The following is a 13,327-nucleotide window of genomic DNA, read 5'->3' as shown; positions in this document are numbered from 1 at the left end:
ACACGTTTGATGTGGGCTCACACAACAGCTACATCTCCCCAGAAGAATCCATTGGAAGGAGTGTGTGAGATGCAAAGCCTGCATAGACGTGTGACATAAAAAGAGAAAAAAATTAGGATTGCAGAGTTGAAACAACAACCTAAAGCAGCCGAATCCCTGAACACAAAAGTATTGCCGGGATGTGAACAAGTTCTACTTTGCCCTGACGCGAATCAATGTTTTCACAGGAAAGACGTTCGACAGCTGGGAATGACTTTAATCATCAATGCCAGGAAGAAGCCTCCTCCACTTCACCTCTACAAAGCCCTGCTAATGGCTCAGGTTAGCATGGCAAACGTGCATGCACACGCCCAGACGTGGCTGACAGGAGGGGAAATAATGCCAGGATCAGTGGGGAACTGACCGCTCTGGGAAAGAATAACTTTACTGTTCCTGTCAGGTTAAAAAGGAACTTTATCCAGTGCAAAATTTCATCACAGGTTATGTAAATCATGCAGATTATCAAGATGCTCAGAAATGATGTCAGGTTCTCCTCACTAACTTGTGGTCTGGCTTGAACAGGAACAGGCTCTTCATCCGGTCCACTGCATCATCGTTTTGATGGACAAAGACACCTGCCCACGACCTGAGAAACACCCCGGCCTGCAGGTCAGGAACCACAACAACCCTGAAACACAGCAGTGGTCTCCTTCAGTCCTTTGTAGTATGTGTTTTTGTGTTGAGCAGATGGACTTGGTGACTTCTTTGAGAGCCCTAAACAAGACAGTAGAGGCGTCACAGGTGACCTCTGACCTGGGAGGAACCTTCACGTACAGTCACACTGACTGGCTGCAGTTTCACCGGGTAATAAAGGCACACCAACTTTACCTGTGACTTTGTAGAGAAACAGTCAGCTTCTGCTGGGTTTAGTGCTGCTGTCATCAAAGACTCACAGCTAAGTAAAACCACTACACTGATTTTTTTTTTTACGTTTTACTTACTCTTCAAACAAAACACTTTTAAATGTGTTACATTTCTGCATATTGCGTTCAGTCCAAGAACTTTCCCAAACGCTGTCGCTTCAAGAGGTCAGCTTAGATAGACAGATACTTTATTGATCCCTGGGGAAATGACATGGGAGTTTATTGCTCCGTTGGCTCATTCACACAGATTAAAACACATTGATAGAATAAATATGTAAAGAATGTGTTACAATATAATTATAACCCAATGGAAACATTGAAAAAAGGAGAAGAAAAAGTCATTAGACATTTAGTGTGCCATTCCCACCCCTCTTAAGTTTGGCTGCAAATATCAAATGGAACACAATGTTGCTAAATGTGCACCCATGGTTGTCTTTACTTCTGCTCTAAAACTCCTCTCCAAGGAAAATAGTGTTATTTGGTGTTTTTAACATGTTCTTGTGGCATTTTTTTGCAATGAAAATTAAGTTTAAATTGCATTTCTGAATATTTCTTCATCAAAATCGTTGTGAATCAGGAGCAGACCAAAAGACGCTGTTTGAAAAAGAGCTTGTTTGTCAAATTATGCTGGCAAGGCCACAAGATCCCTACTCTGAGGGGAAAGGGGGCGGGGTTCCATCCGTTCTACCCACAATTCAGATGTGAATTTCCAATGAACTCCTGCCGTTCTGCAGAAATTATGTCCTATAAAATAACACAGGTTTTTTGATTTAAGCTAAAAACAACATATTGGACAGACCGCTGAGAGTGCTTTGAAAATAGTTGATTGGAGTGGGACTTTGAAGTACTTAATGATCTGACTTCATGTCCTTTTCTTACATAGAATTGATTCATAAACATCAAATGTTAAATAACTGAAATAGAGCAGGTTTACGTCATTTCTCCTCCTCAGCACACACCAGAATAATGAACACACAAATCAGAATAAAGCAAATATTTCTTAAAAAAAAAACTTTGACGTCACTAAATTCATTTTTAAGAGTTCAACGCACAGCAATTCTCGTGTACTGCTCTCACTTCAACATTAGAAATACGTTTTAGTCATTTACATCTTTAGCATGAATGCATTCACATTTATTTGTGGTTTTTAGTACATGAAAGCTGCTCAGCCTGTTGTCACAGCTCCTGGTTTCCTGTGTTCTGTTTCAGAAACTCATTTCCTTCATGGATGAGCTGCAGGAGGCTGACAGCTTGTTGCAAATGGCCATCAGGAATGTGGACAGCAGAAAACAAATGGACACCACTCAGGTACAAAGAGGTTTTATCAAGATGGATTCACACATTTTGCTGCCTCACATGCTGTGTTTTTTTGTAAACCAGGAAGTGCAACAAAGCATTCAGGAGCAGAAGATTTTGATGAAAAACGTACTTGAAGATGCGAGACTCGTAACTTTGCAAAGGGAGGGAGGAGCCTTACTGGCCAGGATGAAGAGGGAGGAGTTTAGATTTCCACAGTCTGAAGATTACAGGTATGAAACTGAACTGTTTTTAATGTATTACTTTGGCATTCTTGCATGTTCGGCCAAATCCAGGAAAATGTCATCAGCCTTAATGATCTGTTGTGTAACGCTGTGCATTCTGCACTTGGTACCACCCTTTGACATTCAGGCAGATGGAGCGTCCCTCGACTCGCCAAAAAATACAATAATTTGACTCATTGAGCCTCAAGGCTTAAACAGCGTCAGTAAAAATGAGGGGAAGAAACATTTTCTGAACAATAATATCATTCACGGAGAAAATTAATAAATACTTTTATAAACAACTTTTATTTTGAAAATCAGAGCAGAAATTAAAAAAAGAAAAAAAAGTTGTATGTGTTGTTGTTGTAGCATCTCATCTTCATTTTCAACACATTTCAATAAAGCAATAAAGCTTTTGAACGTAGATTCAGAAATATTTATCCACATTTCTGTGGATTATTTTAGTTTACACAATATTTCCAACAAAATCAAATCTAATCTCCATCATAAAAATGTCACTTTATGATCCGTTTTAGGGTAAACACTGAAGTTCATCTCTTCTTTGTTCTTCCTCCTTCTGTGCAGGGATGCTTTAGAGTCCGCGACAAGTCTGTACAACCAAGTGGAGGAAAAACTGCACACGCTAGTGATGAGGTCAAACGAGTCACTGCAACACCTGGAGGTCCTGCTGAAGATCAGAGAGACTGAAGCAGAAGTCATCACGGTGAGTTTTATTCAAATCTGACGTGTTTGTATAGTTCCACTGGATGATTGCGTAACTGCTGTGGCGTGTTGCAGGCTGGGATGTGGTTCAGCACAGAGGGTGAACAGAGCCTGAAGGACTTCTGCACAACAGATGACACAGACGTTAAAAAAACCTTTCAGGATTTCAGCCTCTTCTTTGCTCTTTCAAAGGTATCGCAAAACTAAAGTTGTCAAAGGAAAAAAACACATCTCCTTATCTGGAAACCTTTAACTCCTTAATTTTTAGATTTTTACTCAGAAGGTTATAAATGTCTTCCATGTTTTCTACAGGAGAAGCAACAGCACGCTTTGACTTATGTAAGGGAGGCAGAGGAAATCACTGGAACCAGCAACTCCTGTCCTGCTGCAGACATTTTACGCACTCTTGTGAGCACTTTTAAATCCAACATGGAAGACTTCATGTTACGGGCAGAACGGCGGCAGAAAGAACTGAACTCAATGGTTCAGGTTTACACTTTTTGTGAGCAGGTTTGTGTTTTTTTTTTCTCCTTTTTTAACTTCAGGAAAAAGAAAGCATATTGTTTTCACAATTCTTCTTTCTTACTGCGCCTTTAAGTGAAAATGTTGCCCCCCACCACAAAACTTTCCTCACAAATACCCGTTGAAAATGAATTTTGGCCTTAGTGTTTGACCCCCGCAAATAAACAATGACATCACAGCAGAAGAAACCAGGAAAAAATCTCTTGTGGGTGATATTTCAAAATCCACTAATGAAACTAAAGCACAGGTATTTTATCCAAAGGGTGTTTTAAAATTATTATGGGATGGCCACAGGAGCTATGGCTTGGTGGCCATTTTGTAGCAAAGTATGAAATTCGGCAATTTTCAAATTTTTCCACAATGCGGGAAAAAACAACGTTTGATCAAGATAACTTCATGGAATTTTACACAAATGCCGCCAGCCGAAATCTACAACCACAACCGATGTTTCTTTGACCTTCGACCTTGGGAAGAGGCCTCAATCTTGAATTTTTAAAAAACAAAATCCCTTTTAGTATCTTGTAGAAATGTAAACTCGTACCAGGGATTTCATTCCCTCCGTAACTCCTGGAGCATCATTGGGAAGCTGCTTGATAAAAAATGTAGTTATACGTTTTAGATTTTAAATGGCGTTAGTGTGGCAATCTCGCAAAAGTGGTATTTTCCTTGTTTATTACTTTAATCTTAACTAGAATATTGTAAAAATTTGATAGATGAATCCCTGGCTCAAACTGAATGAAACAATAAAACCTCAGTTGTCAAGGAGATCCAAACGTTTGTTTTTGCAGATTCTTCTAAAAATGACATAGACCTGTTCGTCAGCCCCAGGGTACCAAAAAAGAAAATGGTTGCTATGGAGATAAACTCAACAGAAAAGCTGTAATAAAAAAAAGTGGGTGTTTTTTGGCAGGGGGCAGACGAGGAGAGTGAGGGGCTTGTAGCAGGCGCTCAGCTATAGTGAAAGGGGTGGCAGGGGTGGGTTGTCCCTGCAGGCCGTACATTGCCGCCGGCAGCTTTACTTATATGCACTTTCTTTTCTTTAACTGACTTCTTTTAGGCTGCTGCTGCTGCAAAAGAATGTGGCCAGTTTGTGGAGCAGATAGGGGAGGGCTGTTGGACAACGCAGACCCTGAGCACTCTCCAACTGTATAAGGAGCGATTAGGAGGTGAATTCTCTGACTCCAACTTCCAGGCTCTGAGAGCTAAAGCCTGCACTGTGGGTCCAGGGGCCTCTGGGATGATGAAAACGTGGAATGCAGCCCGGGTGCGATGCCAGGAAGTCAAGCAGCGTCTAGAGGAGGTGCAGAGGAAAAAACGAGGCAAAGATAAGAACCAGATCCCACAGACCGCAGCTGTGAACCCTCCAGGGAAAGAAAATGAGATAAAGGGAAGAAGGAGTGAGCTGGAAGAGGCTGAAGGCTCTTCAATCCTGCAGCCAATCTTCCAAACAGAGGGGGCCTACACCACAGGCAGCACTGCTGTTCTGCACCCAAAGCACGATTCTAAAACTGAGCTTAAAGAAACTCCAAACCAAGACTCCAAATCACTGCAGCTTCCTGAACCACTTCTAAAAAATGCTGCAGAGACTCAAGTTTTTACACAAATCTTTGGCTGCCATCCGGAAGGCAAACGGAGACCAAGAGATCACCACAGTGAATCGGACCTGAGGACCACAAAGGGGCCAAAGGGTTTGCTGCTTCACCACAACTTGGGCCGCTCCCTCAGTGAGGGCTCACGTGCAACGAGCGCGTCAAGTTTTCTACCTGCAGTCATCAGACACAAACACTGTCACAGCAGGACACAGTCCCTAGATGAAAACATGCCGACCATCCACACCCTGCATCAGGACAGTCTTTCACCACCACAGAAAGGCAATGAGACAAGAGGAGACAGTGATGACGGGAAACGGGGGGAACTCACAGTTTCCTGTAAAGATTTGAGGAGTCCTGAGACATTAACAACAGAGAACAACAACAGCAGTCTTCTGTAAGTGACCCTCCTCATTATCTGTAACAGTGCGTGTTCACATCCATGTGTGATTTGGTTTCACAATAATTCCACAAGAAAAAAGGTCAACACAATGTGCAGTCTTCTGAATCTGTAATGTCGCATGAATTGGTCTTTTGCATTTTTCATTTCCTGCCATCGGCACAGAAGAGCACGGAGGATTTTGGAAGAGCTGCTGTCCACAGAGCGGGAGTACGTCAAGGCCCTGGGGTACGTCCGAGAACATTACTTCCCCGAGCTGGAGAGGCCCGACGTCCCGCAAGACCTCAGGGGTCAGAGGGGGAGCGTCTTTGGTAATTTAGAGAAACTCCACGACTTCCATCACCATCACTTCCTGGAGGAGCTGGAAGGCTGCCTGAGTGAACCCCTCCGCGTGGGACGCTGTTTTCTGCGACATGTAAGCTACGTTTATTCTTTGAAGTGACTTCATGGCAGAATACCAAAGAGATACATGGATGCATGAGAATGGAGCGGAGTAATACAATCTTTTCCAAAATAAATGTTTTTTTTATTTTTTCACAATTTGAATTAAAAAAAACTAAAAAAATGCAGCTTTGATTTTTAAGCAGAAAAAGCTTAATTTTCATAATATATGTTCTCCATCATGAGTAAAGAGCCACAAGAACATGTCAAAAACACAATTTTTAATCAAAGTGGGTTTTTAAAGCAAGAACCACTTTTCTTCACATATTTCTCAGTGCATGAGCCTGTTTTGGCACGTGTAGATTTAACGGAACGATGAGCCAAAGTTCGCTGCTTGACTCAGTGATTGTGCATGCTTACACACGATCATCTGCTGAGAAAGTCCCTCCAGATGTGCGATACATGGAGACAGATGTGATTTAAGCTTCTAAACATCATTCACCAGCTGATATTTAGCTTATTTGAGGTCCAAGCTGATATAACAAGCAGCTCCTTGTTGTCATTTGGGTTAGGAAAATGAATATTTCTTTGCAAGAACCATAACTAACATAAACAACAAATGTCTTTTGTTGTAGAGGGAGAGCTTTGCTTTGTATGCCCTCTACAGCAAGAACAAGCCGCAGTCCGACAGTCTCCTCATCAATCACGGACACAGTTTCTTCAAGGTGGGATAATTCAGAACCTTTTTTTTCATTTCCATGTAACCCTTGTGTTATCCTAGGCACTTTAACGTTGGGAGTGGGGTCATCTAGACCCACTAGACAGTTCTCTGAACCTTTTTTCCTCAATGATTTGTGATCTTCACTGGTGTCCATGGATTACATGAAATCTTTCCACCTTTATCCACCTTTGTCATGGTAGGGAGAACATGTCAATGGAAGGGGGGGGGTCATCTAAGATAGCACAAGGGATAAACAAGAAGTTTCACAATGTGACACGAATGAACAGAGACTGAATGTCAGGAAGGCACCAGGTCCAGACCGAATGAGTCCCAGATTGTTGAAAACTTGTGCAAATGAGCTTGGGTCTCCTCTTAAGCATCTTTTCAACCTAAACCTGAATGTCCCATCTCTCTGGAAGACCTCATGTATTGTTCCTCTCCCCAAAGTCAAGCATCCTGAGGAAAACTAAGACTATCGGCCTGTAGCACTGACCTTCTATCTATCTATCTATCTATCTATCTATCTATCTATCTATCTATCTATCTATCTATCTATCTATCTATCTATCTATCTATCTATCTATCTATCTATCTATCTATCTATCTATCTATCTATCTATCTATCTATCTATCTATCTATCTATCTATCTATCTATCTATCTATCTATCTATCTATCTATCTATCAAAATACTGGTGATGTCAGAAAAAGCCAAGAAACTGTTGCTTATGATCTGTTTAACCTAATTGATTTTGAACAAACTATTCCCCTTTTACCTAAAAGTTTTTTTTTGATTGAATTCATTTCTGTTTTTCACGTTCATCACATTATATTTGATGGCTGTCTCACGATTGATCCTCTGTGTCCTCTTGGGGCTCTCCAGCAGAAGCAGCTGAAGCTGGGTGATAAAATGGACTTGTGGTCGTACCTGCTGAAGCCCGTGCAGCGCATCAGTAAGTACAGTTTGCTGCTGCAGGACATGATGAGGGAGTGCACACCTGAACAGACCAGAGAGGTCTCTGAAATCACGGCAGCCATGGAAGTCATCAACTTCCAGCTGCGCCATGGCAACAACCTGCTGGCCATGGACGCCATCCGCCACTGTGACGTAAGCACAACCTCACAGAGCATTCCGCATCCCATGTATTCGTCTATATTTTTGAACTTTTTTTGGCAATAACATTAACATTCTGGATCAGTGTGGCATCTAACAGAATGAGAAATGTACTTTTATCATAGATGGAATGTAAGGGAGGGGTGTACATGTCGTTCCTTACAGGGAATTTTTCTAAGATATAAAGACACGTTTGATTTAAAGCAGATGGTTTTGTGGAATGAAGGCTCACTTTCTGCAGAAACTGTACAGTAACAGTCTGGCCTTTACCTTTCATGCCCTACAGGTGAACCTGAAGGAGCAGGGGCAGCTGCTGCGCCAAGACGAGTTCATGGTGACGTTCAGAAAAAAGAAATGTTTCCGTCACGTTTTCCTTTTCCAAGAACTCATTCTCTTCAGCAAAACCAGGAAGACAGATACGGGAAATGACACATATGTCTACAAACAGTCATTTAAGGTACTCACACGCATACAGTCGATACACACACAGACCATTGTCTGTGTATGAGAACTGAGTCACCCCTCACCTTTGGCGTCCCAAACAGGAAGTGGCTCCAAGAACCTAAAATATCATGGACTTCTATAGAGAAATAAACCAAAAAAAAAAACGTTTTTTTTTAATCAGGTTAAAAACAGCCTAATCATAAGTAAAAGACCACTGGGAACGCTTTGAAAGCAGATCATAAGATGATCAGACTTTGATAGAGCGTTTGGATGGACTTGTAACTTGTAAGCTGAAGTTTATTTCTGCTTTTAGACATCTGACATAGGCATGACCCAGAACAGTGGAGACAGCGGTTTGTGCTTTGAGATCTGGTTCAGAAAGAGGAAGAGTGAGGACACATACACACTGCAGGCAGCCAGCAGGGAGGTGAAGGAGGCCTGGACCAGAGAGCTGGAACAGATCCTGTGGGAGCAGGCCATACATAACAGAGGTACTGTGTCACTCATTAACATATATAATGAGAAAAACACATCACTATATTAACTATTTGATTGTTTTTGATTATAAAGTGTTGAATTCATGTGTGTTTAAAGAACAGTTCTTGATATTAATGAAGCTTTGGGTGTTTTCAGAGGTTCGCATGCAGGAAAGAGTGTTCCTGGGTATTGGAAACAAGCCGTTCATTGACATCCAGCCCAGTGAGGCAGCTATTCACGACAGAGCCATTAACTACGCACTGATGGGAAGAGGTAATCGGTTTGCTCAGTAGAAAAGTCTTTACATCTGGTTATACTTTCCTTACAACATGGGTTTTCTCAGAAAACAAGGTGCTTCTGCCATGCGGGAGTAAAGTTCAGCCCTCGGGGGCGAGACCGAAATCGATCGGTTATGGCAGCAGCTCCGCTTCCTCCTCTTCCTCGGGACGAGGGTCCTTGTCTCCTGAAGGGTATGTGCGTTTGCCAAAGCGGAGGGTGGTTTCAGACGGAGGATATGCGTCACCTCCTGGGTCTCTGGAGGAGGATGACTTGGACCAGGAGAGCGACAGTCACAATTTGTTGTGTGAGTAAAACTCTTTATTTTAACGTGTCTTGACTGAGTGTGACCCCTGAAAAGGGTTGTTTTGACCAGTCTGTGGATATCCTGTGTCAAAGACCCAAAACAATGTGGGGTCAAATGCCTGTTTGAATCCCTGACGGCATTCTGTTAAACAGATTTATGTTGTGGTTTCTTTTTGTTTTTATTCTTTGTGAATGTGTCTCCAGCAAGCTTTAAAAGTGGGTTGTGTTTCCTTTCCAGTGGACAGCTCTGACTCTTCAGGAGAGAGCGTCTGTGGCCTCAGCAGTTCAGGCCACAGCTTCCGGTCAGCGGTGGGAGCAGGGATGGATGAATCCTCCTCGGTGTGCGCCTCCTCCACCCCCAAAAAGACTCGCCCTCCGGCTGAGGCTCCCACAGTCGTTTCAAAGGCGGGACCTGCTGTGAAAACACAACCACCTGTTGCACCCAAGCCCAAACACAAAGCACTGCACTGGAACAAGGATCCATCATTCAGCAGCAAGGTGCAAGAAGAAGTCTTAAAAGTTTATTTCTTCAAATAAAATCACACAAAAAAACCACTGTTTTCTGCACAAAGCTGTCTGGCATTGATTTACAGGCGGATCTGCTGAAATTCAGATTTAGGTCTATTTGTTTGGGTGGATTTGATTGATTTCAATTGATTTTAAATTGATTTTAAAAGCATTTGAATTTTTTTTCTGGTTTTCAAAGACAACACACAAACTTTCTGTAATTCACAGATACAGACACCTGCAAGCTTACAGACCTACACGCCTACACACATGCACACCTGCACATCTACACACCTACACGCCTGCAGATCTTCACAGCTACACATCTTCACACATGCACACACCAGATCCTCCAGAGGCTGCAGCTGGGTCAGTCTGAACTAAAAGGTTCCAGTTCTGTCTCTGGAAGACAGACAGCAATACAAAAGCTGTTGTGCACATGTGCTAAAAAGTTGATATTGTAATTTTTTTAAAGCAGGTCAAAGCAACGTTTTGTTGTTTTGTTGTGTAATAAGAAAAAATACTTTTCTAATTCACTTTCTAAAATCAATTTAAACTGTTGAAAACGATTTTTTACTCCCTTTCAATGTAGTTTAGTCAGAAGTATTTAGTTAATATATATTTGATGACAATAATAAACCTGTAAAAAAAAACTCTTATGACGCTTGGTTTGTGTAAAAAAAAAGTGTTCAGTGGCGATTATCTTCGTGTGTTGTGTAACAAAAAATATGAGGAAGAATGAATTAAAGTCAATTGAATTCAGTTCAGAAAGTAAAGTATAGATTCAAAATTCAATGAAGTCACTTTATTTGGGGAATCTGGTTAGGCAAGTAGTTTTTGAGTAAACATAAAGTTAGGATCACACAAGGGTTCATGAAAACACAAGTGGTTCAATTTTCACACATTTTTTCTGTTCAGTTTGATAACAGTTTTCATTCATATTTTAGGTTCAAGACTCTGGTGCTGGGAAATCTACTGAGGTTTGACTCGTGGAGGTTTAAAGCATTTTGAGGTAAATATTAAAAAGTTGGCCCTGGTTGCATATGGATCGTATTCCATTCTTTTGTGTAATCTAAACATTTATCCTCTTTACTGTAGGTATGTGAGATGTCTCAGCATCAGTCTTGGAGACGGCAGTATTTACACACACTCGCCAAACAGTCCAGCTGTTTCTCCGATCTGTCACCATTCTGTAAATAAAGATGATCGCAAATACCCCGACATTGGGTTGGACATTTTTGTAGAATTTGCTCTTTTTATTGTGAAATTACAGAGAAATGTGTTTTTTTTAACAGTTATAGACTGTGATCTGTTGTAAATTAGTTTAACAACACAATTAAAAACGACTGCATTGCTACAAAGTCTGCTTTGACTCTTCATAATCAAATTTTACACTAAGTTATATTGCAGTTTGAAAATATTAGCCAGTAATTTACACATAATTGTGTTGTTTTTGATATTATTTTGTGTTCTCCTGACAAACATAAATTAATTCTTCTAACTACAAAACATTTTGATTCTTTCCCTAAAATTGAAATTTGTTCCACTAAGTATTTTGTTTTAAGTAACAGTTTAAACATCCGTTCTGTTAGAAATGTCATTTTTCTCATAACAAACAATTGCTTTCTGTTTGCTTTGATGTAGCAAAATTGTAATTACATTTTCCATTTTTTTGTAATAAAGAGTTATTGAAATGTTTGTCCTTGTCAGTCCCTGGTGTATTTAAAATAGATGAAATAATTTTATCAAGTGCCTTTTAAATGCTTTTCCAAACACAGAAGTTTTGATAATTGAATTAATGTCCTTCTGTAAAGGAGACAGCAGCATTTTCTCCTAAAGTTGCTCGTTGAGATAAACTAAAAACTGTTGATTTTGAGATGTTTTGTTTTTTACATTCTCATCATTTCCTTCTGGTTCTTCTTCTCCAACATCTCACACCCTTCCCCTCTTCTGTACTAAAACTTGAATTGGTTGCAACATTTGTTTTGGAAAGACAGGCCGTCTGCTCCTGTGAGTGCTTTGAAGAATTGAAATCTGTTAACCACCGCTTTCACATTCGTGATGGAATGCCCATCTTCGCCCGAACCGCAGGACAAATGCCAAATGCCAACCTCCCCCACCCCCCAAACAGAGACACCAAAAAATTTAAAGGAAAACTTTCATATTGCTCGTTCTGTTTTAGTGTTTGTTATTATACTATGAACAAACATATATAGTTTTTTTTTTTGAAGGAAACATTGTGCCCAATTTGACCAAAGGATAGACCAAACATAGACAACAGATAAACTCTACAAAATCTTCCAATCTCCATTCATTTGTGCCAAAACACCTTATTAAAAGGATAAGATGATAACAAAGGATAACATGATTTGAAGGTCTGGAAAATCTTATATTTATTTGTAGTGATGGGACCAGTGTGAATCCCTTCAATTGAAGATAAACTTCTTGACGCAGATAATAACTGCTAAAAATGTTCGACCTTAAATGTCATCAGTGCTGTGCAAATGACTTCCTGACAGTTACAGATGACTAGTTATTGATAAGTTAAAGTAATTCTTAACCATAAAAAATCCCTCCAACAAAACTGTAAAGTGTTACTTGTCACTTTCTTATTTATTTATTTTTTCTTTCTAACTTGTCCTGTCCAACAGCTAGGCAAACAGATGAAAGCTGAGGGCCTCTTGTGTTGGACATATTTTACTTTAACAACAGGGGTTATGACTCTTCAGACAAACCAGAGGTATGTCTGCATAAACCCCTTTTGTAATTCAGGCCAAACTTTATTAATTTTAATCATATTTGAAAATCTTTTGTGTTGGAACGGACGGAAAAGGAAAGGAGGGAAGAAAAGAGAGGGATGTTAGAGAGAGGGGGGGGTAGGAGGGTGATTATAGGGGGGGGGGGGTAAAACCATGAAGCAGCACAAAGCAACAAGTTTCTGGATGGTTATACTCAGTACAGTGAGGTTCAGATGGAATACAAGTCTATAAGGGCGGGGCCTGTCCACACACACACTCCGATGTTATAAACATACCTGTTGGCTCCAAAAACGTTCACATGTCAACATGTACGAAATACAAATATCGTTCACACACGCACACTTATGCCTTTAAACCAACTAGTGTGAAATATTTCCTTCAGTCACGCCAACTATTTGTGCAAAGGTGAGCTAACACCTGTGCTCAAGTGAGTATTTATGTTCTTCTAAAATGGATGATGGAATGTGAAAAAAAACCTTAAGCCAGACTGATAGATCGGCACATACCTGCTGCCAGAGAGCCTGGACAGGTGTGCAGAACCACAGTGCGTGCATGTAGCTGTCGGGTAGATTATTATCACAGTGCTCGCAAATGTCTGAGTTACTGAGACCCATCTTGAACATCCTCTGTCCAGTGTAGTGAATCCTGTGAAGAGTTTTGAAATGGATTAGCTGCAGATTTGGACTT

General features: G+C 40.8%; 1 protein-coding gene across 2 annotated transcripts in view; it reads left to right on the top strand.

Moving 5' to 3' along the window:
• The window catches only part of quob (quattro b), a 33,683-nt gene extending 22,104 nt beyond the window's left edge, over positions 1-11,579 (top strand). Inside the window, exons 6-24 of one of the 2 annotated variants that reach the window (XM_023955258.2) lie at positions 228-321; positions 562-648; positions 727-843; positions 2,112-2,210; positions 2,283-2,431; positions 3,008-3,146; positions 3,221-3,337; positions 3,458-3,655; positions 4,725-5,653; positions 5,825-6,071; positions 6,673-6,762; positions 7,641-7,865; positions 8,158-8,328; positions 8,629-8,806; positions 8,949-9,065; positions 9,136-9,375; positions 9,613-9,872; positions 10,829-10,893; positions 10,980-11,579. In XM_023955258.2, the coding sequence (XP_023811026.1) occupies positions 228-321; positions 562-648; positions 727-843; positions 2,112-2,210; positions 2,283-2,431; positions 3,008-3,146; positions 3,221-3,337; positions 3,458-3,655; positions 4,725-5,653; positions 5,825-6,071; positions 6,673-6,762; positions 7,641-7,865; positions 8,158-8,328; positions 8,629-8,806; positions 8,949-9,065; positions 9,136-9,375; positions 9,613-9,872; positions 10,829-10,867 (3,496 nt within the window). In that variant the 3' untranslated portion in view covers positions 10,868-10,893; positions 10,980-11,579. Of the gene's footprint in view, positions 1-227; positions 322-561; positions 649-726; positions 844-2,111; positions 2,211-2,282; positions 2,432-3,007; positions 3,147-3,220; positions 3,338-3,457; positions 3,656-4,724; positions 5,654-5,821; positions 6,072-6,672; positions 6,763-7,640; positions 7,866-8,157; positions 8,329-8,628; positions 8,807-8,948; positions 9,066-9,135; positions 9,376-9,612; positions 9,873-10,828; positions 10,894-10,979 lie in introns of both variants that reach the window. The other variant, XM_023955257.2, reaches the window with a different exon arrangement.
• Positions 11,580-13,327: the final 1,748 nt, after the last annotated feature.

Source organism: Oryzias latipes, chromosome 5 (genome assembly GCF_053564925.1).
Source record: "Oryzias latipes strain Hd-rR chromosome 5, Olatipes_Hd-rR_3.1".
NCBI lineage: Eukaryota > Metazoa > Chordata > Actinopteri > Beloniformes > Adrianichthyidae > Oryzias > Oryzias latipes.
Note: the sequence above shows the minus strand (reverse complement) of the source record. Positions and strands in the feature narration are given on the sequence as shown.